This window comes from Panthera pardus, unplaced genomic scaffold, assembly GCF_024362965.1.
Source record: "Panthera pardus isolate Hobbes unplaced genomic scaffold, ASM2436296v1 HiC_scaffold_19, whole genome shotgun sequence".
NCBI lineage: Eukaryota > Metazoa > Chordata > Mammalia > Carnivora > Felidae > Panthera > Panthera pardus.
The window spans coordinates 24,263,574-24,286,853 of record NW_026526754.1 but is presented as its reverse complement, the minus strand read 5'-3'; the positions used below and the strand labels follow the sequence as shown (position 1 = coordinate 24,286,853).

Here is a 23,280-nt window from a genome sequence, read left to right as displayed (position 1 = left end):
ATTTGGCCGCATCCAGTAAACACTCGCAGCCCAGGCCAGCTGGCTCGGCGGGGCCCCAGGGGGAGGGCAGGCGGGGCCTCCCACGGCCGGGCCGGCAGCTTCCCACCCACGCGCCCCCCAGCCCGAGGGCGCCCAGCCTGTCCCCAGAGCCCCAGCGCCGGGGCTCCGGGAGTTTCGGCCGCCGGCCGGAAGCAGGCGCGTAGCGCGCCGGAAGTGACGCTTCCCCGCGCCCGCCCCCGCGAGCGCGTATTTCCGGTGCGCCGCGCCGCGCGGCGGTCTGCTTCGCTGCCCGCCCCTCTGGGAGTCCTGGTTCCACCTCGGGCCGCCGCGATGGGCAAGAAGGGCAAGAAGGAGAAGAAGGGCCGCGGGGCGGAGAAGACGGCCGCCAAGATGGAGAAGAAGGTGTCCAAGCGCTCGCGGAAGGAAGAGGTGAGCGGGGCCGGCGGCCAGGCCCGGCGCCTTCTCCACGCGAGCCACCCGCCCCCTCCGTGCGCGCTGCTGGGGTCCCGGGTCCCGTCGGGCTTCCCTCGGCCGGGAGGCGAGGGGACCGGGCGAGGGCCTCCGCTTCTGAGCCTTGCCCTTCTTCCTTAAAAGTAGGGTGCATGCCCCTCACGGCCGCCCGGAGCCGTGAGCGTCAGCGGGAGCAAGTGCAACTGTGGGGATTCCAGAACGGTTGTTGGCAACAGTGCTGCCTTTTCTCTCCCGCTCTCTACTTCTCTCTCTCTCTCTCTAGCTCTCTCCTTTCTTTCTCTCTCCCTCTGGCCTCTCGCTGTATCTCCCTCTGTCTCCGCGCCGCCGGGTCTGCGAATGGATCAGTACTGAACTTAGCGTTGAGTATTTTGAGTGTTCTGCTTTCCGTCGGCGGTTGCACATGGACTTCCCGACCTGGGTGATCTACGGTGGTTAGTGACAGTTTGCCGTGTGCCAGGTGCTCTGCTGCCTGGGCTCCGGTCCTCCCGACCGAGTGAGGCAGGCAGCTTTGGCATGCCCACCTGACAGTTAGGAAATCAGCAGCTAACAAGTTACAGAGCTGGGAAGCGGCGCGGGGCTGTAATCCGACCAGATGTTCCCATTCCCGGGCTCTTAACCACGTTGCCCTTTTTCTTCCCGAGCCATTCACGTCTCTGCTCTCTCCTCTGTCAGACAGTGGGATTGGGCTTTGATGCTCTCAGGCTCTTCACCGGTTAAGTCCTAGGGCCCTGCATCCACAGGTCTGGGTCTGAATCTCATCTCTGCCACAACGAGCCGAAAGACCTCAGAGGAGCATGGCCTGCCTGTGCAGCGTCTGTGCCTCAGTTTCTCGCGCGTGAAGTAGGGCTAGTGGCCGCGTGTGCCTGGGTAGGGTTGTGCACAGAAAGACCGTTAGTTTTGGGGGAATCTTTAGACCGGTGCTTGGCACATAGTGGGCACTCGGTAACTGTTAACAGGTGTTTACTCATCGTCACACCTCTCTGCAGTGCCCAGTACTTAGATGGCGGTAGCAGCGGCTCCCCCATGCAGAGAACCTGTTGGGTCTGGGGCCTGGGACTCTGCATGTTGCCTCCACTCATCCTCACAACAGACCTTCAGGGTCACTGGTCATCTGATTAGGTCAGGCCCACAGAGGATAACCTCCCTTTCTTAAAGCCAGCTGTGTCATATAACGTAACCTCATGAGAGTGCGTCCCGTCCTTTCGTGGCGGGGGACTGAGGGGGGATCTTGGGGACAGCTTGGAATTCTGCCTGCCACAGAACTCGTGTCTCACATACCCGGTGGACAACTCCACTTGGGTGTCACGCAGATTCCTCCCCCTTCCACGCTGTCGGTATTGAAGCCCTTCTGCCTCCATGGAAGATAATTTCTCAGGTGAATGACATTGGACCAGGAGCCCTGAAGTGATTGGACTCCCAACACTCCCTTCTCCACCCAGGTCTCTGTAAAGTTCCGGGAGGTCAGTTGTCTTGCGTAGCTAACACAGCGGTTTTGCATTAGGGTTGTAGCCTTTAGGCCACTGCTCACCTAAAGTGGCAGGATAATGGGTGTTTTCGTGGGCTGCGTGAGGGTGAGAATTGGTAGAACCCCTCTGAATCCTAATTTGTCCTCGTGGAGAAAATTGGAAGGTGCCACGTGCAGTTACACACCGGCAGGCTTGCCTTGGAAAAACTCCCCAGCTGCACGAAGACGGGTACAAACGTGGAGCTAGGAGTATTGTTTGTGAAGACAGAACGTTGGGATTGGCCCAGGCGTTGAGCAGCACGGAGGGTAGAGAAGCCGGACGGAGTCGGAGCTCTGCCACGGCGGAAGTGAAGGGATTCGGCATATCAGGCTGTGGCAGTGTTGGGCAGAATGGCAGTTTGCAAGAGAATACGCAGTACGACGTCAGTGGCGTGGAGGAATAACGTGGGTCACTTAGGGAGATGTTTGTGTGGTGAAAGAATAAAGAAGGGCTCGATAGTAAGGCGCCCTCTGTTCCAGGTAGTGGCCGCTTCCTGGGGGCCCGGGGGTGCACGGTGGGGAGGCGGAGGGCTGCGGGTGGCTGTTCAGGCCAAGGACTGTGGCGTTCTGACGAAAGGAGCTGAGAGAAAGCCCTTGGAGCTTAGAGTGAGGAGGTGGGGTGGGAAATGAAATGGGCAGAATGGTCTGGAAGTGTGGGTTTTTTTTTTTTAATTTTTCTTTTTCGTTAACGCTTATTCACTTTTTGAGAGAGAGAGACAGAGTGTGAGCAGGGCAGGGGGCAGAGAGAGAGGGAGACACAGAATCGGAAGCAGACTCCGGGCTCTGAGCTGTGAGCACAGAGCCTGACGTGGGATTCGAACCCACGAACCGTGAGATCATGACTTGAGCTGAAGTCGGACGCTTAACCGACTGAGTCACCCACACGCCCCTGGAAGTGTGTTTAAGTGCAGGAAGGACATCTGCCTACGTTGCGGGATGAGGGCTGTGGGATGGGGAGGGAGAGAAGCAGGGAAGGATGCGGGGACACATCTCAGATCCCAGCACAAGCAAGGTGAGGACAGTGAGCTTTCAAGAAGAGACGAGGACAGAAGGACACACTGGGGGTGTGCGATCACTAGTGAATGCAGGGATGCAGACTCTGGCCTGGGAGGAGGGAGACCAGGTTCCAGGGCCGCCCAGCTGTGCAGGTCAGTTGGCACCTTGACTTCTAAGTCTGTTTCTGCACTTGTGAAAATAAACCCAGATTGGCTGCAGGTGATAGTTGCAGAACCCCTGCGTGCAGGCGCCGTTCTGCACAGACTGACTGGTCTTACTTGGAGCTTATCTTTTATTATTTTGGTGGGAAGGAGGAGGAAACAAATAACTGAGCGAGGGAAGTCTCAGAGCCTGCTGTGCAGACAGCGGAGCGTGCTGGCGGGCGGCCCCGGCCTGGCTTTCTGAGAAGCGGTGGAAAGTGCTGGCAGGAAGTCAGGGCCGGCTTGTCTGAATGGAGGGGAGGGCCCTCTGTGCGGGGTGTGAGGGTGTGAGGTGGGGTGCTGCGTGCAGCGTGCGTGCATCTAAGTATACTTGCGAGAAAACTGCCTCTAAGGTCGAGCTCTGAGTACTTTTGCAAATGTCAGATTCTCTGTCTTTAAAATGGGAGGAACACATTCATATTCTCAGATGTGACTGGCCCCTGGTCAGGTCAGACAGTGGGAAAGGTGACCCAGGCCTGACGGCCGCCTGGGGGGCTCAGTCGGTTGAGCATCCGACTCTTGATTTAGGCTCAGGTCACGATCTCACAGTTGTGAGATCGAGCCCCGTGTGTCTCCCTCTCTGCCCCTCTCTCTCTCTCTCTCTCTCTCTCTCTCTCTCTTCCTCTCTCCCCCCCCTCCCTCCCTCCCTCCCTCCCTCTCTCCCCCCCTCCCTCCCTCCCTCTCACCCCCCCCTCCCTCCCTCCCTCCCTCCCTCTCCCTCTCTCTCCCTCCCTCCCTCCCTCCCCCTCTCTCTCCCTCCCTCCCCCTCTCCCTCCCTCCCCCGCCTCTCTCCCTCCCTCCCTCGTCTCTCTCTCTCCCTCCCTCCCTCCCCCTCTCCCTCCCTCCCCCTCTCTCTCCCTCCCCCTCTCTCTCCCTCCCCCTCTCTCTCTCCCTCCCTCCCCCGCCTCTCTCTCCCTCCCCCGCCTCTCTCTCCCTGTCTCTCTCTCTCTCTCAAAATAAATAAGCATTAAAAAGAGTTTAAGAGCATGTCTCAGGTGTGACTGCTTCTCTGCCTTTAGGAAGATCTGGAAGCTCTCCTCGCGCACTTCCAGGCACTGGACGCCACAAAGACTCAGGTCGTGGAGACACCGTGCCCCCCGCCTTCTCCGAGGTAAGTGAGCCAGGGCTCTTCGCTCTGGCTTCTGACGGTTTGCGTACGTCGGACAAGCACTTTAAGTTGGCGCCATGTTGGGGTGCCAGGGTGGCTCAGTCTGCTAAGCGTCCGACTTCGGCTCGGGTGGTGATCTCACGGTTTGTGAGTTCGAGCCCCGCGTCGGGCTCTGTGCTGTCCCCGTGGAGTCCACCTAGGATCCTCTGTCTCCCTCTCTGCCCCTTCCCCGCTTGCGCCCTCTCAAAAATAAACATTTAAGAAAATAAGCAAAGTGGCTCCGTGTTGTCGTGAATAACCAGGCACGTGGGACGTCTTCATCATGAAAACCCACTCCCGTTCCAGATAAGCTCCCACACAACGGTTTTTGACTTTTCTTCTGAAGAACGGGACTGAGGCTCTTCTGCCCGGTTGTCACAAGCAACATGGAAGCGGGGTCCCCCAGCTCAGCTGCTCGGTGGGACCGTGCCGTTTGAGAGCTGTCCAGCTGGTCGCGGCTCATGGACTAGAGTGTCACCCCAGTGAGCTCTCCGGTTCTTAAAACCTTTCAAAGCTGTGTGTCTCAGGCACAGACCTCCAAATCCGTCTTCTGTCGCTGTTTGTTCCTGACGGCAAGTGGGACTTTCGGACGTCAATGTGTGTACGCCATTTTGAAAGAACTTGTGAATTACGTGAGGGACTCCGGTCTCGTAGGGTTTCAGGTATCTCTCGGATGAGCCGGGATGAGCAGGCTTTGGTTTTCCTCTGACTTCTTCCTCTTCTGTGCCAATCCCTGTCCCCTCGGCGTCCGAATTCGGGTTGTGTTATGATTCGATTTAGGGTTCCGCTCGCTGCCGACAGAGTAGGGGGAAGACATTGCCTGCGTTGAGCTGGGAACCAGGAAAGGCCAGGTGACCCTAGAAAAGGTCCCGCCTTCTTCAGAGAAGGGGAGAGATGCGTTAACTTCACAAGCACCCGAGACTGGTTGAGAAATGATTTGCTCGCTTTCCGTCAGGATCAAAACTACCCTTCCTCGCGCCGTGGTTGCAGCTGAACTGAGTTTTACCAGGGCTGTCGTCGGCCTGAGAGTGGAGGCCTGGGGGCCAGCTCTTCCGGAAGGGAGGCGCAGGTGACGGCTCTGACGCTCACATCCCACCTGCCTGGGACACGGGGTTTAGTCCTCGGCTCCTCCGAGGTGGGGGGACGGCGCGCCTGGCCCCGAGCAGAACGGCATGACGCGGACGGCTACCCAGCGGCCCCCAGGGTTGCGGGTTGTTCCTGTCTTCGCGTGAGAAACGACGTTAGGGGTCCGGCTTGCTTTCCCGTGTATCGGCACGTTCCCATTGAGGCCAGCACGTTCCACGTGTGGTAGACGTGCATTTTCCTTTGAATCGTTAAAGCAGAGGAGTCCTGGGAGTCCAAGGCTTTGTGTGCACAGCACCCAGGGGGAAGCCACTTTGAACGTGGATGGATTTTTCGTCCCCCTTTTGCTGACATTTTCAAACCTTTCCTCAAGTGATGTCGTCCCAAGAGCCAGGCTTAATGTTAGGATATAATTTGGAAGGTTAGTGCTTCCCTGGTCCGCTGGGAACACTTTCTGGCAGAAGGGAGTGGTGCTCTGAGCTGAGATCGGCCGTCTTCCGGTCGGCCACCCGGCGGCTTGTCACCTCCTCCTCCTCCATCGTGTTCTGGGAAACACCGTGCAAACTACGGAGTTTCGTGAGCGCGTGTGCCCGCAGGTGTTGGCTGTGCTGTAGTTTAAGGGGGAAGGAAGGGCCATACACTCCTTTCCCTCAGGGCCGCAGGGCTCCGGACGCAGGCCCCGGGAGGCGGACGCGGCCCGGGGCGTGCGCCAGCGACCCTGTGACCCTCCGGGCCTGCCCTGGGTGCTCTTTCCTGGGGGTGCTTGTTACTTTTCCACAGGGAAAAAAAAATTTTTTTTTTTTTTTTAAGTTTGAGAGAGAGAGAGTGTGAGAGCGAGAACCTCAAGCTGGCTCCGTGCTGTCGGCGCAGAGCCTGCCTTGGGCCTCGGTCGCACAAAGCGTGAGATCACGACCTGAGCCAAGCTGGAGAATCGGACGCTCAGCCACTGAGCCCCCCGGGCGCCCCCACCACAGAAAAGCGTAGTAGGTTAAGTGAAGAAAAGATTCTGCGTTAAAGAGCTTCGGGAACAACTGGTTTCCTTTTGAGACTAAAAAAAATCGTAGTGAAAGATATCTAATGTGAAAGTTTCCATTTCCACCATTTTTAGCTCTACAGCTCACTGGGGTGACTTCCGTTCACGGTGCTGTGCAATAATCCATTTCCGGAAATTTCCATCACCCGCCATGGGAGCACTGGACCTATTAGCAGTCACTCCCGTCCCCCTCCTCTCTGCCCATGGTGGCCTCCACTTTCTGGTTTTTTGGTTTGCCTGTTCTGGATGTTTCATACGAGTGCAATCAGTCTGTCCCTGTGTGTCTGGCTTCTCTCGCTCACTTAGCACAACGTCCTCGAGGCCCACCCACGCTGTAGCGGGAATCTGAGCTGCTTTCCTTTCGGAGAGCAGTAGCGTTCGATTACGTGGAGGCACGGCATTGTGTGTGTCCGGTCAGCTCGTGACACACTCTGCCATTGTTCACGCCTCTTGGCTGTCGTGAGTGATCCTGTATGGACGTCGCCATACAGGGGTCTGGGTGAGCCTGTTCTCGGTCTTCCTGGGCACATACCAGGGGGCGGAGCTGCTGGGTCCTGTGGTGATTTCGTGTTTAATCGTGAGGCCGTTTGCCACAGCGGTAGCACTATCTTAACACTGGCTTCTTTCCTGCAAACTTTCTCAGCGTCTGAAATGTGTTGTGGACAGTAAATCCCCGAGGGAAGATAGAGTTGCCTCATTTCTCCAACTTCGTTGACCTCGAAACCTTTGTTTTCCTTGATGAACTCCTTCAGAATTAGGTTGCAGTACGCGCCCTGGGGACCCCGCTCGTGGGGATTTTGAGAGAAGTATTTTCCGCTGATGGTTCGTCCTGTCCTCTCACCCCCATCGCTGTCCTTCAGTACTTCCTACTGAGATGGTCTGGGGTGTTTACAGATTCCTTTCCGCTGCTCCTTTGTCTTCAGGTGTAATATAAGCACAAAGCTACTGACATTTTAAATTTTTTTAATGTTTTAATTTGTTTTTGAGACAGAGACAGAGACAGAGCTAACAGGGCAGGGGCAGAGAGAGAGGGTGAGAGAGAATCCCAAGCAGGCTCCACACTGTCAGCACAGAGCCCGTTGTGAGTCTCAAACTCAAAAGCTGTGAGGTCATGAGCTGAGCCGAAATCAAGAGTTGGACGTCTAATGGACTGAGCCATCCGGGCGCCCCTCATTTGTATTTTTTTAGGTGGAAGGAGATACTGTATTGAAATGCTCAAACACTGGACTTTTTAGAACGGCTTTGATTGTGATTCAAGGGCATAGACCCTTAAAGTGTAGGTCTGCTCTGGAAATTTGGGCACTGAGGCGGGAGCTCCTAGACTTCTCACTGCCTGATGGTCTTTAGCCAGGTGCTATGTGAGTCACGCAGGTCCAGGGCTGTCCTGGGAGACTGGTGTGGTGGCCGTGAGGTGGCATTTAAGGGTTGGGGCCTTAGCTTCCATTCAGAGTGCCGGGCTTCTACGGGAGTTCGGGGAGGCGATAAAGGCCTCTGATGGGAAGGGAGGCGGGCTCTCAGCGGGGCTCCGCGTGGCCGGATTGCGCGCTGACCGGCCCCTGCTTCTGTCTCGTGTAGGTTGCACGCCTCCTTGTCTGCGCATCCTGACAAAGATGAATTAATCCTTTTCGGAGGTGAATATTTCAATGGCCAAAAAGTAAAGTATATATTTTTTTCTTTTCCCCTCAAATTTCCACGGGTCTCATTTTGAGCAAAATTAATTTAAAGCAGCGATATCAAACACGCACCGGTCCCGCCTCGTGAGCTTACAGGGCTGGCACGTGACCTTGTCCTGGACCAGCCACCAGGACCCTCTAGTGACCTCTAGGGTCACTCCTTGTATTGCCTGCTTGAGCTAGACAGGCACCCTGCTCACTTGGGCTGACGTTCGTGCCCGTGAGGCGTTTCCAGGGTTGTTTCCTACCCCTACCAGTGGGGTAGGAAAGTGCTCGTAAATTGTAGAGCTAATTTTCATTTCTGAGCGGGCCAAAAAGACCTGTATTTCAGAGTTGAGTATAAACAGTTAGAAAAGCAGGAATTCCCCTTCCCTCCGTGCTGAGGACCCCTGTGAGTCTGGCTTAACCTGTTCATCTTCCACTCTGAATTTTCATGCATTTTAAAAACCAGGCTTGACTTGAAGAGAGAGACAACTTGGGAGCAGCAAGGGATCTTGGTATCTTAGGCCCTAGTAGGCATGGTGGGAAGTCTTTTTCTTTGTCATTATCCCAAAGGCTCCCAGGGGACCAGCCCCAGGCCTCCTGCATCGGGGTGATTTGCATGGCTTTATGAAACCCGTTTCCCGGGGACAGCTAGTGATCGAGATCTCATGTTCCACCTACCGTCGCTTGTGTCGAGGCATCCTTCGTGATACTAAATCCCTCTTCTTTTTCGCAGACATCTGTGTATAATGAACTCTACACCTACAGTATCAGGAAGGACGCCTGGACCAAAGTGGAGATCCCCAATCCGCCCCCGAGGCGCTGTGCTCACCAGGTATGTCGGCATCGACCGTCAGCCCTCCCTCCTTCCCTGGGAGGGCCCTGTTACGTGCTTGGAGAGTTTGTAAGTGACAGGCCGCCCGGCACGGAGAGGCCGGGACCTGCACAGGGTCCTCGCTGGCCGTTCCTAATTTGGACTCGTGCCTGAGCTGCTTCCCTCACGATACGGGGCTGGACGCCTTCTGCAGGCGGCCTGAAGGTCGTGTGAAGAAATCCAGGCAAAGGTGCCTAGTGCCGTGCTTGGCGTGTAGCGGCCACTTGGCGAAACGCTCCTCCGTTCGAGCGAGAGGCTCCCGTGGGCCCAGGTCCTGGTGGTGAGAGAGAGGGATTCCTCGGGAGAAGCGGAATGTTCAGGTGGTTGTTGGGGGACCGGATGGGTCGTAGCCAGAGGCAGCTAAGGCTGATGAAGTCAGCGTGCTGTCGGCTAGTTTCTGCTCACCCTAGGGGGCCTCCAGGTGCTGTGACTCCACGGGGACAGACTCTCGGTCTTGCTCGTTATCATAGCCCCGTGCTCTGAGCAGCGTCAGGGCACAAAAAATAAGTTGGCGACGCCTTTCCGGCGTGGACAGGGATGCTTGTGTGTGTCTGCCGTGGTGAGAGTAAACCCCGTGCACGGGACGTGGGGGTCCCTTCTCTGGTTCTTGGCTCACAGGGAGCCTGCTGACCTGGGATTGAGTCGGGAGGAGGGCCTGCCTGCTGGGACTGCATGATCGTCTCGTGCACGTAGAGACTTGAGGGCGTTTGGACTGGTGTGTCTTGTGGAAAGAAAAATGTACTTGGAGGGTTAACGGTCGGATCTCAGTAAGCTTGGGTTTTAGTACGTAACGGAGCTTGAGGAGTTTGATGCGTTCGCTGGAGCCGCCCCAGTTCCTGAGAATGCGCCAGGCCTCCAGGCCGCGGAGGAGGCCTGTCCTGTCCCGGCCGTGGTCTCCCCAAGCCCTCCCAGATGGCTCATCGGATTCCTGCACCCCAAGAGCGCTCACGTTCTGATGGAGCGGTCCCACGCGTGCCATGTCACGTGATGTGGGCTCGGGCTTCTTTGGAGTGTCTTTTTTTTTTTTTTTTTTAATTTATTTTATTTTTATTTTTTAATTTTTGTTTATATTTTTTTAACGTTTATTTTTGAGACAGAGAGAGCATGAGCAGGGGAGGGGCAGAGAGAGAGGGAGACACAGAATCTGAAACAGGCTCCAGGCTCTGAACGAGCTACCCAGGTGCCCCTAGGGAGTTTATTTTCTTATCCATTTTAATCACAGTTACTAACTATGTCCTTGAAGAATTAGGGTCGCGAAAGTCTTTGAGACGTTTAAATTCAGTTATTTTGCCAGGGTGCTCAGCAGGTTCTGATTCGTATGCCTTCCTTAGGAGGGATTAATAATATCCTTGTAGTTAAGGTTAGTTTGCTGTTTTCTCTGAATTTCACAATGAATCAGCAACGGGAAACAGAAAATTGGTTGTAAGGTCTTTTGCCTAAAGTTCCTTATAGTCTAAATTCTACTACATTAAATTCTGAGACCTAGAACTTTCCTTCTGGAGCACCTGGGTGGCTTAGTTGGTTGAGCATCTGACTCTTGATTTTGGCTCAGGTCATGCTCCCAGGGTCGTGGGATCAAGCCCTGTGTGGGGCTCCGTGCGGGTGTGGAGCCTGCTTGAGATTCTCCCTCCCTGTCTCCTCCTCTTCCCCTCTCCCCCTCTCTGACACCCTCCCCTCTCCTCTCTCTCCTACCCTCCCTGTCTGCCACCCTCTCCCTCTCCCCCTCTTTCCCACCCTCGTCTCCCCCTCTCCCCTTCTCTCTCACCCTTTCTCCCTCCCTCTCCCCCTCTCTGCCCCCTCTCCCCCTCTTTCCCACCCTTGCCTCCCCTCTCCCCTTCTCCCACCCTCTCTCTCCCTCCCTCTTTCCCCTGCTCATGCCCTCTTTTTCAAATTAAAAAAACAACAACCAAAACTTTTTACAGACTAATTTAACATGTTAGAAGTCACATTTTTTCATCTTCTCTTTAACTGGGACTAAGAGAGTAGAAACGGAAGCTTATACGTACACCTTTCTTTTCTCCTAGATTCTGGAGTTTTGGGGGGTGAGGTTTATTTTAGTGTGTAATTAGAGAGTTTAAATGGCTTTTCTAAGAGAATGCAGCCCAGTGAGGGAGAGGGAAGGGCTGTGGCGCCTGCTGAACGTGTGGCCGGATGTGTGCGGGCTTCAGCTGCTCCGTTTCCCCGGAGAGAGAAGGGAGCGTCCACACCCCTCCGCCTGGACCCTTGAGGATGCCGCCACCCGTGGGAGTGCGCCGTGGAGAAGTGGGGGAGGGTGACGAGGACGCGGCAGTCGTGACATCATGTCTCCTTGATGGTTTCTCCCGAAGTAGTAACTAAGTCAAATGCAAGTGAGACCAAAGGCATTCTCTCCTAAAACAGAGAACGGCTTGTGGTTGGATACACGTCACCCGTGTTCTCACTGGCCTGGTGCGTTAACGAGCAGGAGTGGGCTACGGAGAAGGGTTGGTCTATAGAAAATGCCCCCGCAATATCCGCGATGGTCCATGTGAGCTGCAGAAAGCGTTAGCCTCCATCTAAATAATGGCTGCACTTCGGCCCGTCTGAGCAGGCGTGCAGGGGTCCTGGACTGCTCCCCCAGGAAATACGAGGGGTCTTTTACCCTCCAGGCACCCTCTGGGGCTCGGATATGGTGACCAAAGAGACAAATTTGCTTCTCCCGAAGACGTCCCGTGGTTTGTGTCTTCTCTGGTCCTGATGGCATCGTGCGCTTTTAGGACTTGGCTTTCACGAAGCTGAAGCATGACGCTGGTGTCCGGTCCATTTCGAGTCTGTTAGTTTGGATTCCGATGGGCTTTTTTTTTTTTTTTTTGTCATTTAGAGGGAGACTGGGGAAACATGACTTTCTTCCAGTTAACGCAACAACAAATAGACCCAAGTGCCTGGGAGGCACACGGCCTTGTGGGACAGGTCAGAAAGTGGTGCTGTCGTGCCTCGTCCACGCGGTCACCGGGCGGGGCTTTGTCTTCGTGAGGTGCGGTTGTCCGTTTCAACGGTTATTCAAAGCCACTGTGTGTACGTGTGTGTGAATATATATACGCTTAAAGTTGTTTTATTATGGAAACTGGTCTGGATCACCCGGCAGAAGAACCAAGTGGCACTCGGGGATCTTGGAAGGACGGAGGTTTATTTTACACTGGTGGGCTCAGAGAAGAGATCATTGTCCAGAGATCTGAGCACTGAATGCAGGCGGGAAGGGTAAATTATAGCATCCTCTTCCGCATTCGTGACGGCTTTTGCACGCGTGCGGCAAACGGGGCAGGAAGAACCCAGAAGAGGAGTCTCTCTAAGCTGGGAATTAGAGCTTTAGTCCCATCGGCCATCTTAGGCTGCAGAACTTTACTTATTTTCCCAGCAGTAGTATTTTGGCGCCTGAGGCAAGCAGGGTGGGAACAAGAATCTGGGAGGGCAGTCTTCAGGCAGGGACTGAAATTCCCTTATCAGTCCTGCTGGCCATCAGATAACAGATTTTTCCCTAACAGTTTGAACTTTATTGCCCTATATCCCAGATACAAAAATAATCACTCAGGGGGGCGCCTGTGTGGCTCTGCTGGTTAAGTGGCCGACGTAGGCCCGGGTCCTGATCTCACGGTTCATGAGTTCGAGCCCCGTGTCGGGCTCTGTGCTGACAGCTCAGAGCCTAGAGCCTGCTTCGGAATCTGTGTCTCCCTCTCTCTCTGCCCTCCCCCCCACTCATGCTGTCTCTTTCTCAAAAATAAGTAAACATTAAAAAACAAAAAATTTTGGGGGGGGGCGCCTGGGTGGCTCAGTCGGTTAAGTATCTGACTTCGGCTCAGGTTGTGATCTCACAGTTCGTGGGTTCGAGCCCTGCGTCGGGCTCTGTGCTGACAGCTCGGAGCCTAGAGCCTGCTTCCGGCCTCCACGCCGGTGACCTCGCTCCCCTGTCCCGTCCAGCCAGGCCTCTCCTGTGAGCTGTCAGGTAGTCGAGCTCCTGCCTTGATATCTTCTCCAGGAAGAGTCCTTACCTTAAGATACCTATCATAGGAAGTAATTTCGTTCGTGCTTAGACTTTTAAAAAAGTAAATTTTGGGGGCACCTGGAGGGTTCAGTCGGTTGAGCGTCCGACTTCGGCTCAGGTCATGATCTCAATGGTTCGTGCGTCCCAGCCCTACATCGGGTTCACTGCTGTCAAAGCACAGCCTACTTTGGATCCTCTGTCCCCCTCTCTCTGCCTCTCCCCTGCTTATGCGTGCTCACTCTCTCAAAAATAAACATTTGAATTAAAAAAAAGAAAAAAGAGAAAGGTAAACTCTCTGAGACCTCTTTATTGGGCCTGAACCTATTATTTTTATGTAATGTTTTCAGGGGAGTGTGCATTTTGCAGGTATCTTGTAGAAAATACTTTTCTTTTTCCTTACGCTGCAGGACATCTTAGAGCTACTGTGTGTTTATTCTGAGATCAGTGACCTTGATAGAAATACATTTTTGGAGGAAATTTAGTATGGGTCAGTAACCTGGCCTAGATCCCTTCCTTACTGCGTTCCCTTCCATTCACTTAACAGCTACAAAATAGAATCCGAAACAGACTCCAGGCCCCGAGCTGTCAGCACAGAGCCCGACGCGGGGCTCGAACCCACCAACCGCGAGATCACGACCCAAGCCAAAGTCGGTTGCCTAACCGACTAAGCCATCCAGGGGACCCGAAGCAACTAGACGTTTTTTGTTTTTTGGTTTTTTTTTTTTGCAACTAGACTTCTAAAACCTACCTTATCGAAGCTGTGTTTTTCTAGTGCCGTGTGACTTCCTTGCTGTGCGTTTTGACACACGTCTGCAAACTAGCTTCCACAGACACGACTGGTAAGATGCTGTCCTTTACGCACCATCAGTAACGCTGCACAACAGCGCCTCCGGATGTGCAGTCCATGTGCTGCTTTTGCAGAAGGGGAAAAGATGAATTTATTTTACCCTAAATTCCATTTTCTTCATCTTCAGGGGTGGCAAGTAAAGGGAGATTTTTTTAATTCTGTATTTCCTTAAGAACCTAAAAAAAGGAGTTTAGTAGGAAGTGCAGATGTGATTTATCATAATTTATCTTTAACTGATAGATTTTAAAGGCTTCTCTCCGGGATACTGGTTTGTGTTGCCGTGGATCCGAGGTGCTGAGCCCTGGGTACAGAGCCCCGGGTGGTATCTGACATTGCCGTGAGCAGTGCACTTGTGACTTGCCCTTTGCTTGATTTCTTTGACTTGAATTTCCTAATTTTATTGAATGACTGGGCTTGTGTTTGGTGGTTAAAGTGCCTTCCGATCTTTAAAAGATGGCCCTGGTTTGAAGTTGGTAGGAAAGTAATTTGCCTAGTGCTTCTCATTTAGCAGTTTTGAAATCATTCTTGTATTTGTTTATTTTTTTTGAGAGAGAGAGAAAAGAAGGAGCTCATGTGCACAAGTGGAGGAGGGGCGCACAGGATCCGAAGCAGGCTCTGCTCTGACAGCAGAGAGCCCGACACGGGGCACGATTCCATGAACTTTGAGATCGTGACCTGAGCCAAAGTCAGATGCTCAACTGACTGAGCCACCCAGGCGCCCTTTGAAGTCATTCTTAAAAGAAGGTAGAAAAAGTTCTTGGTGACTCAGAAATCTCAACACGAGATCCCATACAGGAGTTGTGTTTAGTTCAAGTAGATCTGTATCGTCTTTCCTGTTTTCTTGACGTTGGGTTCATTGATTTTCTTTTTTTCTCAATTTATACATTGTCTAAACGTACATTTTTTTCCTTTTTTAAAATGTTTATTTCGTGAGAGAGAGAGAGAGAGCATGAGCTGGGGAAAGGGCAGAGAGGGAGAAAGAGCATCCCAAGCAGGTTCTGTGCTGTCAGCACAGAGCCCTATGCAGGGCTCCTTCCCGTGAACTGTAAGATCGTGACCTGAGTCGAGGTCAGGAGTCTGATGCTCAACCGACTGAGTTAGGCGCCCAGGCGGTTGTTACTTTCTAATTGGTGTATTTGTCTGTTACATCTCATGTGGTTATCGATGTGGCAGTCAATGATGGCTTTGATGCTGCTGTTTTCTACTTGTCCCATCTGTTCTGTATTCCTTTTTCTCTCTTTCCTGCTGCTCTTGGGTTGATTGTATTTTAAGATGCCTTTTTTATCTTCTCTGTTGGCTTATTTGTTGCTCTTTCTTTCTGCCTTGTTTCCATGGTTGCTCTAGGGTTGCACTTACATCGTCTCCCTTCCAGCGACCTTGTGCCCCTGCTCATAAACTGTCAGAACCATACAGGAGAACATCCACATTTTCTCCTTCTGTCCTTTGTGCTGTTGTCCCCACGATACAACGTGATTGGTTTTGCTTTAAGCAGCTATTACGTAAAGAAGTCTTAAAAGGAGAGAGAAAAAGATCTGTTGATGTACGAATTGACTGTTTCTGGGGCACTTCGTTCCTCTGTGTTTTCACTTGCTAATGTTCTCCTTCAGCCTAAAACTTGGTTTACTGTTTTTTGAAGTGCAGGTCGGGTGGCATCAGCTTTTTTCCATCTTTTTTTCTAAGTGAAAATGTCTTCATTTTACATTCATTTTACAGGATATTTTTGCTAGATACACAGTTCTAGACTGACAGCGCTTCAAAGCTGTTCCGTTTTCTGGCTTACGTTGCTCTAACGAGAGGTTAGTGGTCGTTTTCATCTTTGTTCTGCTATATGTGACGGGTCTGTTTTCCCCTGTAAGGATGCTTAAATGATTTTCTGTTTACCTTTGGCGTTTTAGCAGTTTGATTTTGAGGCATCTGCTCATTTTTCGGGAATCCAGTTACATGTATGTTAGACTGTTTCATATCGTCCAGCAGGCAAGGAGTCTTTACTTCTTTCTCCTCCTCCTCCTCCTCCTCCTTCCAGTCTTCTTTGTGTTTGGCTTCATTTCGGAACTTTCTGTTGCCCGTTAGGGTAGATGTGCCGTGTACCTGTTTACTTCTTGTTTTACCAGTGCTGTTTCTGACACACTGAGTTGTTCAGGTCTGATTGCTGTTCTCCCGTCTAGTTATCACATTCATATTTTCCTTTAAATCTTCGGGCGTATTTATAACTCTTCTCCAGTCCTCATGTGCTAGCTCTCTCATCTCAGTTCTGGGTCTCTTTCTGCCGACCTTTCTTCTGATGGGGCACATCTTCCCCCTAGCAACGTACGGTTAGGTGCCGGTCGGGTGGTGCTCCTGGCCGTCAGCAGCACCTGGCTAGATTTGTGAATGCTGCCTGTTGTTGGATTTTGTTCTCTTCTGTCAGTGAATGATGAGTTTTGTCCTTGCAGGTGGTTCAGTCACTTGCAGATCATTGGGATCCTTTTGAGGCTTTCCCTTGGGATGGCTTAGCTCTAGGGTGTGGTCTTTCTGGGGTCTCCACTGAATGCCCTGGGTGTTCAGTGACACCTTCCACTCGGTCCAGTTGGAACTTGCTGGTCTCCGCACCAGCGCAACCTAGCCCTGGTGGGTGCTGACCCCGCCCCCGTGGTCTGGCCCCGCCCCCTGTGCAGCAGAGTGCTGAAAGGCTCCGGCGGGACTCCTGACTCCTGCGTGGATGGACGTCCAGGGTGCGCGCTCTCCATATCCTGCCCTGGCAAATTCTAGCAGTCCTCAGCCAGCGTCCCTGAACTCTGACCTCTGTCTCCTCAGCTCGGTAAGGCCACCTGCTCCGTTGGGCTCCTTTCTCTGCATCAGGTGCAGGAACCGCCTCCAGCATTGAAGGGCCCACCCCACCCGTGCTCCTCCTGTTGTCCGATGGTAGTTGCTTCACGGATCCTGTCCGGTTTTGTCCGTGTTGGCAGAGGGAGGACTAGAGTGCGGCAGGGGTTCCCTCCTGCTCACAAGTGCGGGTTTTATGCCTGTCTCCTTAGGGTTAGCCTTCTCTTGACTAGTATGTTAACTTTTCTCCAGGCCTTCACAGTCACTGGGGAGTAGGTCAGATGAAGCTCAAGGTCACTGACCGTGGACCCACCTTCCTACCGTCGCAGGGGTTCTCCCTGGGCCAGGCCTGCTGCTGCAGTGGAGTGGGGGGTGGGGTGTGGATGGTGAGCTCCTCCTCAGTCGTTGTCTCCTTCCTGGGGAGTGACTTTTTAAAAAATTTTTGTATGCATGCGCGGGGGAGGGACAGAGAGAGGGGGAGACACAGAGTCCGAAGCAGCTCCAGGCTCAGAGCTGTCGGCACAGAGCCCGACGTGGGGCTCAAATTCACAAACCGCGAGATCATGACCTGAGCCGAAGTCGGACACTCCGACGTCGGAGCCACCCAGGCTCCCGAGTGACTTCGTTTTTATTTTTTTATTTGTATTTTTTAATTTTTTTAAAATTCTTTTAATGTTTTTTATTTTATTTTATTTTTGAGACAGAGAGAGACAGAGCATGAGCAGGGGAGGGGCATTGAGAGGGAGAGACACAGAATCTGGAGTGGGCTCCAGGCTCTGAGCTGTCAGCACAGAGCCCGACACGGGGCTCGAACTCACAGACTGTGAGATCATGACCTGAGCTGAAGTCGGACGCTCAATGGACTGAGCCACCCAGGCGCCTCATGACTTCGTTTTTAGAGAAAGCTTCCCAAAACTGATTATGTAAATAGTATTCATTGTCAAAAAAAGACAAGAATTAAAAGAGGAAGTAAGTCCATTGTCCATTCTTCCAGAACTATTTCATATATTTGCGTCTCTAAACACGTCGTTCTTCTTCTTGTACGTTGGTATTTCTTATTAGCTGGAATATACACAAATCCGTGCGAGTGCACGTGGGCGCACGCGTGCGCGTGTGTGTGTACGATGGCCTTCTGTAACGTGATATCTCAGGACCCCATTGTACTGCGTAGCTTGACTGTACCACCTGACCTCACTAAACTCCAAAAATCATCACATCTGCTTCCATGCCGTGAAATGATCAGTTTGTTTCCCGTAGACGGACTGGTGTTTTAGAGTGACGGGAAACTGACCTGTCCCGAGAGGGGAGGATCTGTGCGGAGACGGTGCCTTCAAAACTGGTTACTAATGGGAGGTGGAGAGGGCCGTGCCGCCCTAATATGCCACCGGGACCCTCCAGCTGGTCCAGGCAGGAGTGGCATCGGTGACGGAGCCGCGTCCTGCCGTGTCCTAAGTGCCGGGCGGGGCCGAGAGCCCGCGCTGCAGCGGAAGCCCTGGGGCGCTCAGAGGACAGTGCTTCCTGAGAACTGTGCGACCCACCCAGCGTGCACTCTTTCATGGAGGTTTGTGAGGGCCGGAAGCGCCTGCCCGGGTGCCCCCACCCCACCCACCTACCTGCCGCTGTGGTGACCGCTTCTGAGCTCTCTGGCCAGAAGACCCCTGTCGTGTTCCCGTCTCCCGCCCCCTGGTGTGAAGGGCACGCCTGTGTTGTCTGCTTCGTTGCCTGGCACCCGTGGCTGGTGATCCCTGGGTGGGCCAGCGCGGCATCTGGTCTGTGCCGGCTGTTGCCCGAGCGAGCACCGCAGCCCGGGTTTGCGGGATGCTTGCGGAGGTTTTGGCTGTGGGGTCTGTCCCCTCAGACACGCGGTTGACGGGTCGCCGTAGCACCGGCCAGATGGCGACCGTCCGCGAAACGGTGCCGTCGGCCGGGGGGTGCGTGTCAAGGAGCGGGATGTCACGGGAGGCGGACTTGCAGCCGCCGGGCGGCCTGTGAGGTGTGTGGCTGTGGTGGGGGTGGGTTCAGGCGATCGTGAACCACACACGTGGTTCCCGTGTGTCCTCTGAGCCCCGGGTCTTCAGCCAGATCCCGGGCCAGGCATTCTGCAGTGGGGTCCAGGCGCAGAGCCTGCGTGTCCTCAGGGTGACGAGGTGGGCGGGCTCTGGAGTTCTGGGCGGCGGTTCCACTTCGATGTGTGTCGCCCTTCAGTCCTGTTTGGAGAAGAGTTCTCCTGCTTCCCCAAAATACCCAGCCCGAAGCTCCAGAGCCCTGGACTAGATAGTCTGGAAATTGCCTGTAGAATCCTCCAAACCCACGTCTCCTGTGTTTGCATCCGTAAAGGTCTTTTTATGTGGAGTAGCGTTCTCTCCTGTTTCGGCTTTCTGAAATCCGTTTCCTCACACGGTACTTTGCCTTTTCGGGAAAGGCCTTTTTAATCACGTGCTCTGACTTGCTTTTTCCCCTCTGGTGGGGGGTCTAGCACGGCGATCCCCGGTCTAGCGTCCAGAGCATTGTCCTCACCCCCTGGAGATCGGTCTCAGTGGTGACGGGGAATTCTACCGCGTGCTCGCTTTAGGAGCCCCAGGACGGCTTGGAAAAGTCGTGTGTTTCCGTGCTTGTGTTTCTGGGGTGCTGGCTATTGTTGCTTCATTTTCTTTTTCTTTTTTCTTTTTTTTAAGTTTATTTACTTATCTTGAAAGAGAGACGGCACGAATGGGGAAGGGACAGAGAGAGGGAGAGACAAAGATTCCCACGTGGGCTCTGCGCTGGCAGATCTCACGACGTGGGGCTCGAACCCGTGGACCGTTGAGATCGTGACCTGATCCGAAACCAAGAGTCGGACACTTAACCGACCGAGCCCCCCAGGCGCCCCTCTTGCTTCATTTTCATTCAGTTAGTGAGTAACCTCGGGTAGTGATGTGAGCCCCGGAGCTCCCGTCCTCACTCGCCTCCGCCTCACGTGGGCACGTTGGTTCACGAGATGTCCCCGTGGACCGTTGTTCTGAGAGCTCGGTTACCCTGCTAGGCCCCGCAATACTCCAAAGTGTGCTCACGTCGGCCTGAGAAGCTTCGCGTTGCGAGGTGCCTGGTCGGCACAGCTCCCTCCTCTTCTGCGCCCACTGGCGTGAGCTTGCCAGGGCTCCTGGGCGTGCGGCCCAAGGGCACTTCCCTGCTTTTGCTTGCCGTTACTATCGTGCTTACGTCTTTTATTTTTAACATTTAAAAAAAAATTTTTTTTTTTTTAACGTTTATTTATTTTTGAGACCGAGAGAGACAGAGCATGAATGGGGGAGGGTCAGAGAGAGAGGGAGACACAGAATCGGAAGCAGGCTCCAGGCTCCAAGCTGTCAGCATAGACCCCGACGCAGGGCTCGAACTCGTGAACCACAAGATCGTGACCTGAGCCGAAGTCGGACACTTAACCGACTGAGCCACCCAGGCGCCCCTGTGCTTACGTCTTTTAAAGATGAGCGTGTAAACGTTACATACGCATGTGTGTTAGTGCAGTTTCAGGCGTGCGTGCCAGATAGCCAGGGAAGGGATTAACGAGGACAGGCGTTTATACATACAAATATGTTAATATTTAATAAAAAGGAAGCCCTCTGTCAGTTTGTGTTAGACCTGACGTAAGCTTCTGACATAATTTTGTCCATTTTAACGAGACGCGAGGTCATCTAGATATATTTTGCAACCCAGGAGTCCGTGGAAGCTTATTTGCCGGATGCAGGAGGTTTGAGGAATTTCCCCCTCAGACGCAGGGGAAGGTGATGGCCGAGTGCGGGCGCCGGCCGCGGCTGCCGGGTGCACTGCTCTGGTGGACCTCGCGGACGCGGAGCCGGCCCTGACCTCTGCCTTCTTCCCGCAGGCTGTGTTGGTGCCCCAAGGTGGGGGACAGCTGTGGATCTTCGGAGGGGAGTTTGCCTCTCCCGACGGAGAGCAGTTCTACCACTACAAGGATCTCTGGGTCCTGCATTTGGCCACCAAGACTTGGGAGCAAGTAAGGTAAGGTGCCGGGTGATGGGCCCGACCTCTGGCCTCGGCCGCTGTCCTGTGCCGGCGTTCCGCGTGCGCAGTGACGCGGTCAGAGCCCTGGGAGACCAGCCTCGCGGTCACCGAAGTGAAGGCAGAGCTTGTCTTTCCTCTCGCTCCTTCTCAGCAGCTGCCCGGCGCCGGACTCTGTTGAGGGTGTTGTGGGGGCCAGCGCCGCGTCCCTGCTTGCCGTCCCGTCCGCCTCGGCGGCGCCTGCCTGTGTCATTTGGGGCGCAGCTCTCGTCCTGGGCCGTCGGAGGCAGCTCTGGGTTTCGGCTTGCTGCTGTTTCCCCCAAGGGCGTGCTCTGTCTGGGTCAAGTTGACATAGCAGAGCTGGAAAGAGGAGAGGAAGGCGGGCAGAGCCTTCCTGATGTTCTCAATAAACCAGGCTCTGCCCTCGTCGGTGACGATGACGACGCGAGTGTCACGCCGTAGTGCACGTTCTCCGCCGGTCAGAGCTGGAGCTGCACGTCGCAAGAATGAGAGCGGAACAGCGTGGAAAGTAGTGTTAGTTGGCTTTATCCTTCGGGGGTGCACGTGCCCAGTTGCCGGGGCCGCGCACAACCCAGGTGTGGGGTTCCGTCTCCACTGTCAGAGCAGCAGACCGGAGCTTCCTCAGCGGCCGGGGCAGGCGCCGGATTGCAGGGTTCGGGCGTGGGGCCGCACCCTTCTCGGGTCCTAGGCCCAGGGGAGGGTCTGTCACTCTGGAGGCTGTGCTCACTCATGTGATGATGAGCCTCCTAGGAGACTGCCGGTGCCGGGCTGTCGGGGCCGGCTCCCGCCAGCTGCGACCAGCGTGGGGCCTGGGCGGTGACCCCGCGGAGGCCGCCGTGCCGGTTCAAGCGTAGACCGCAAGTCCCGCTGACCCTGCTGCAGGAGACGTGATCACTAGAGCGCCTCTGCACACGCGGCCCGCCACCAACTTCGTTTCCCTTTCTCTTACTGGCTTTGGGAAAGGATCCTGGTCTTGGTGGGCACAGCAGTCCCACCAAGTTCATTTTCGTATGAAAAATGGATTTTGTTACGTATTTGTTGAAACTTCGTCTTTTAGCCTCCATTTCAAAGTATTTAGGCCCAGAGCACGCGCTCTTTGTCGCCTCTCTCGCTTTCCTTGTGTACTTTTAAAAACCCACTCGTTATTTGTTGCCTGTCCGTGTCTGGCGAATTGATTCAAGACATCTCCTTAGCATTTTTGTCTGTCTGAGTAGCTTTTTGTCCATAGTAACGGCCGGCTGAGGGACAGCGACGGGCTCCGCGAGCACCCACGGCTCTCTGGCCGCGGCTCAGCGGGGCCCGTGCTGCCGGCGGTGCCGCCCCGAGCCGCTCGGTGGTGCGCACACCTCCCCGTGGCCCTCAGACTCTCCCGGTTGTGTGGCACGTGCCGCGGGTGTCTGTCACACGGAAGCAGGGGGGCACTGTGGACGTAGGGCCGCTAGGGGATGTGCCCTCAGAGGGGCTTGCCGTGGCCGCCGTTGCCTTGATGCGACCCGGGGCCCGCTGTCACCCCAGCACGCGTGCACGGCATTCACGGCCTCTGTCCCGTGTTGGAAGTGGTCCCTGAGAAAGCGGTCCCTCGGTGCTTGAACGCTTGCCGAAGTACGCGGTGTGTCGTAGAGCCTGTTCGGAACTAGCGGGAAACCGCGGAGGCGAGGCTTCCGGGCTTTAGTCTGGATGGAGTGATGGGGCGGGAAAAGAGTGTGGGCTTTACTTTCCTTTGCGTCTAAGTTGTCCCTTTTCCGGCCTTCCTTCTGGGTGAGGACCTCGGCTCCGGTGGGTGAGGGACAGAGCGCCGCTGTGAGCGGTCCTTGGGCCACGTGCCAGCATCCTCTGACTGGAAGGTGCAGCCCGTGGGCACAGACCTGGGAGTCACGAGGCGGAGGGTTGTCGCCAGCTCTGCCTCTGATTCCGTTTGCGAGGAGACTTCAATGACCGGTGGGCTTCTGGGCTCTGGTGCTTCGCGCGTTTATCGTTAGGAGGTGTCTTCTGTCTTAAGCCTGCTGGTGGAGCAGGAAGTCCCAAGTGGTGTCACAAGACAGTACCTGGTGACAGGTGTCCATTTCCTCACCTTTGTTGTCTCCTGCTCTTTTTTTGATTAGATGGCAGAGCTCCGGAGACATGTACTCATTTCAGTTGTTTCTTTTTCAGATTTTTATTTAAATTTTAGTTAACACATGGTGTAGTATTGGTTCCAGGAGTAGAATTCATCACTTACATACACCACCCAGTGCTCATTGCGACACGTGCCCTCCACCCCCACCCACCCCCACCCACCCCCTCCATCAGCCCTCAGCTTGTTCTTTATCGTTCAGAGTCTCTTGTGGTTCGCTTGCCTTGATACTCGCTGTCCCGTATGTTCATGTGTTTTGTTAAATTCCACATAGGAGTGAACTACGTATGGTATCTTTCTCTCGCTGACATAATTTCGCTTAGCATAACATCCTCCGGCTCCATCCATGTTGTTGCAAAGGGCGAGATTTCCTTCTTTTTGGTCTGTGAATAATGTTCCGTTGTCTATATACCACATCTTCTTTATCCGTTTGTCAGTCAGTGGGCATTGGGCTCTTTCCTATCTTGGCTATTGTAGACAATGCTGCTATAAACATCAGGGTGCATGTGCCCCCTCGAATTTGCATTTTTGTATCCTT

At 54.2% G+C, this 23,280-nt stretch overlaps 1 protein-coding gene across 1 annotated transcript in view; it reads left to right on the top strand.

Moving 5' to 3' along the window:
- The first annotated feature begins 258 nt into the window (after positions 1 to 258).
- Positions 259 to 23,280, top strand: part of KLHDC4 (kelch domain containing 4) — a 50,409-nt gene continuing 27,387 nt past the window's right edge. Inside the window, exons 1-5 of the mRNA XM_019412972.2 lie at positions 259 to 429; positions 4,191 to 4,282; positions 8,010 to 8,088; positions 8,826 to 8,924; positions 20,472 to 20,608. Coding sequence (XP_019268517.2) covers positions 331 to 429; positions 4,191 to 4,282; positions 8,010 to 8,088; positions 8,826 to 8,924; positions 20,472 to 20,608 — 506 coding nt within the window. The 5' untranslated portion in view covers positions 259 to 330. The remainder of the gene's footprint in view (positions 430 to 4,190; positions 4,283 to 8,009; positions 8,089 to 8,825; positions 8,925 to 20,471; positions 20,609 to 23,280) is intronic.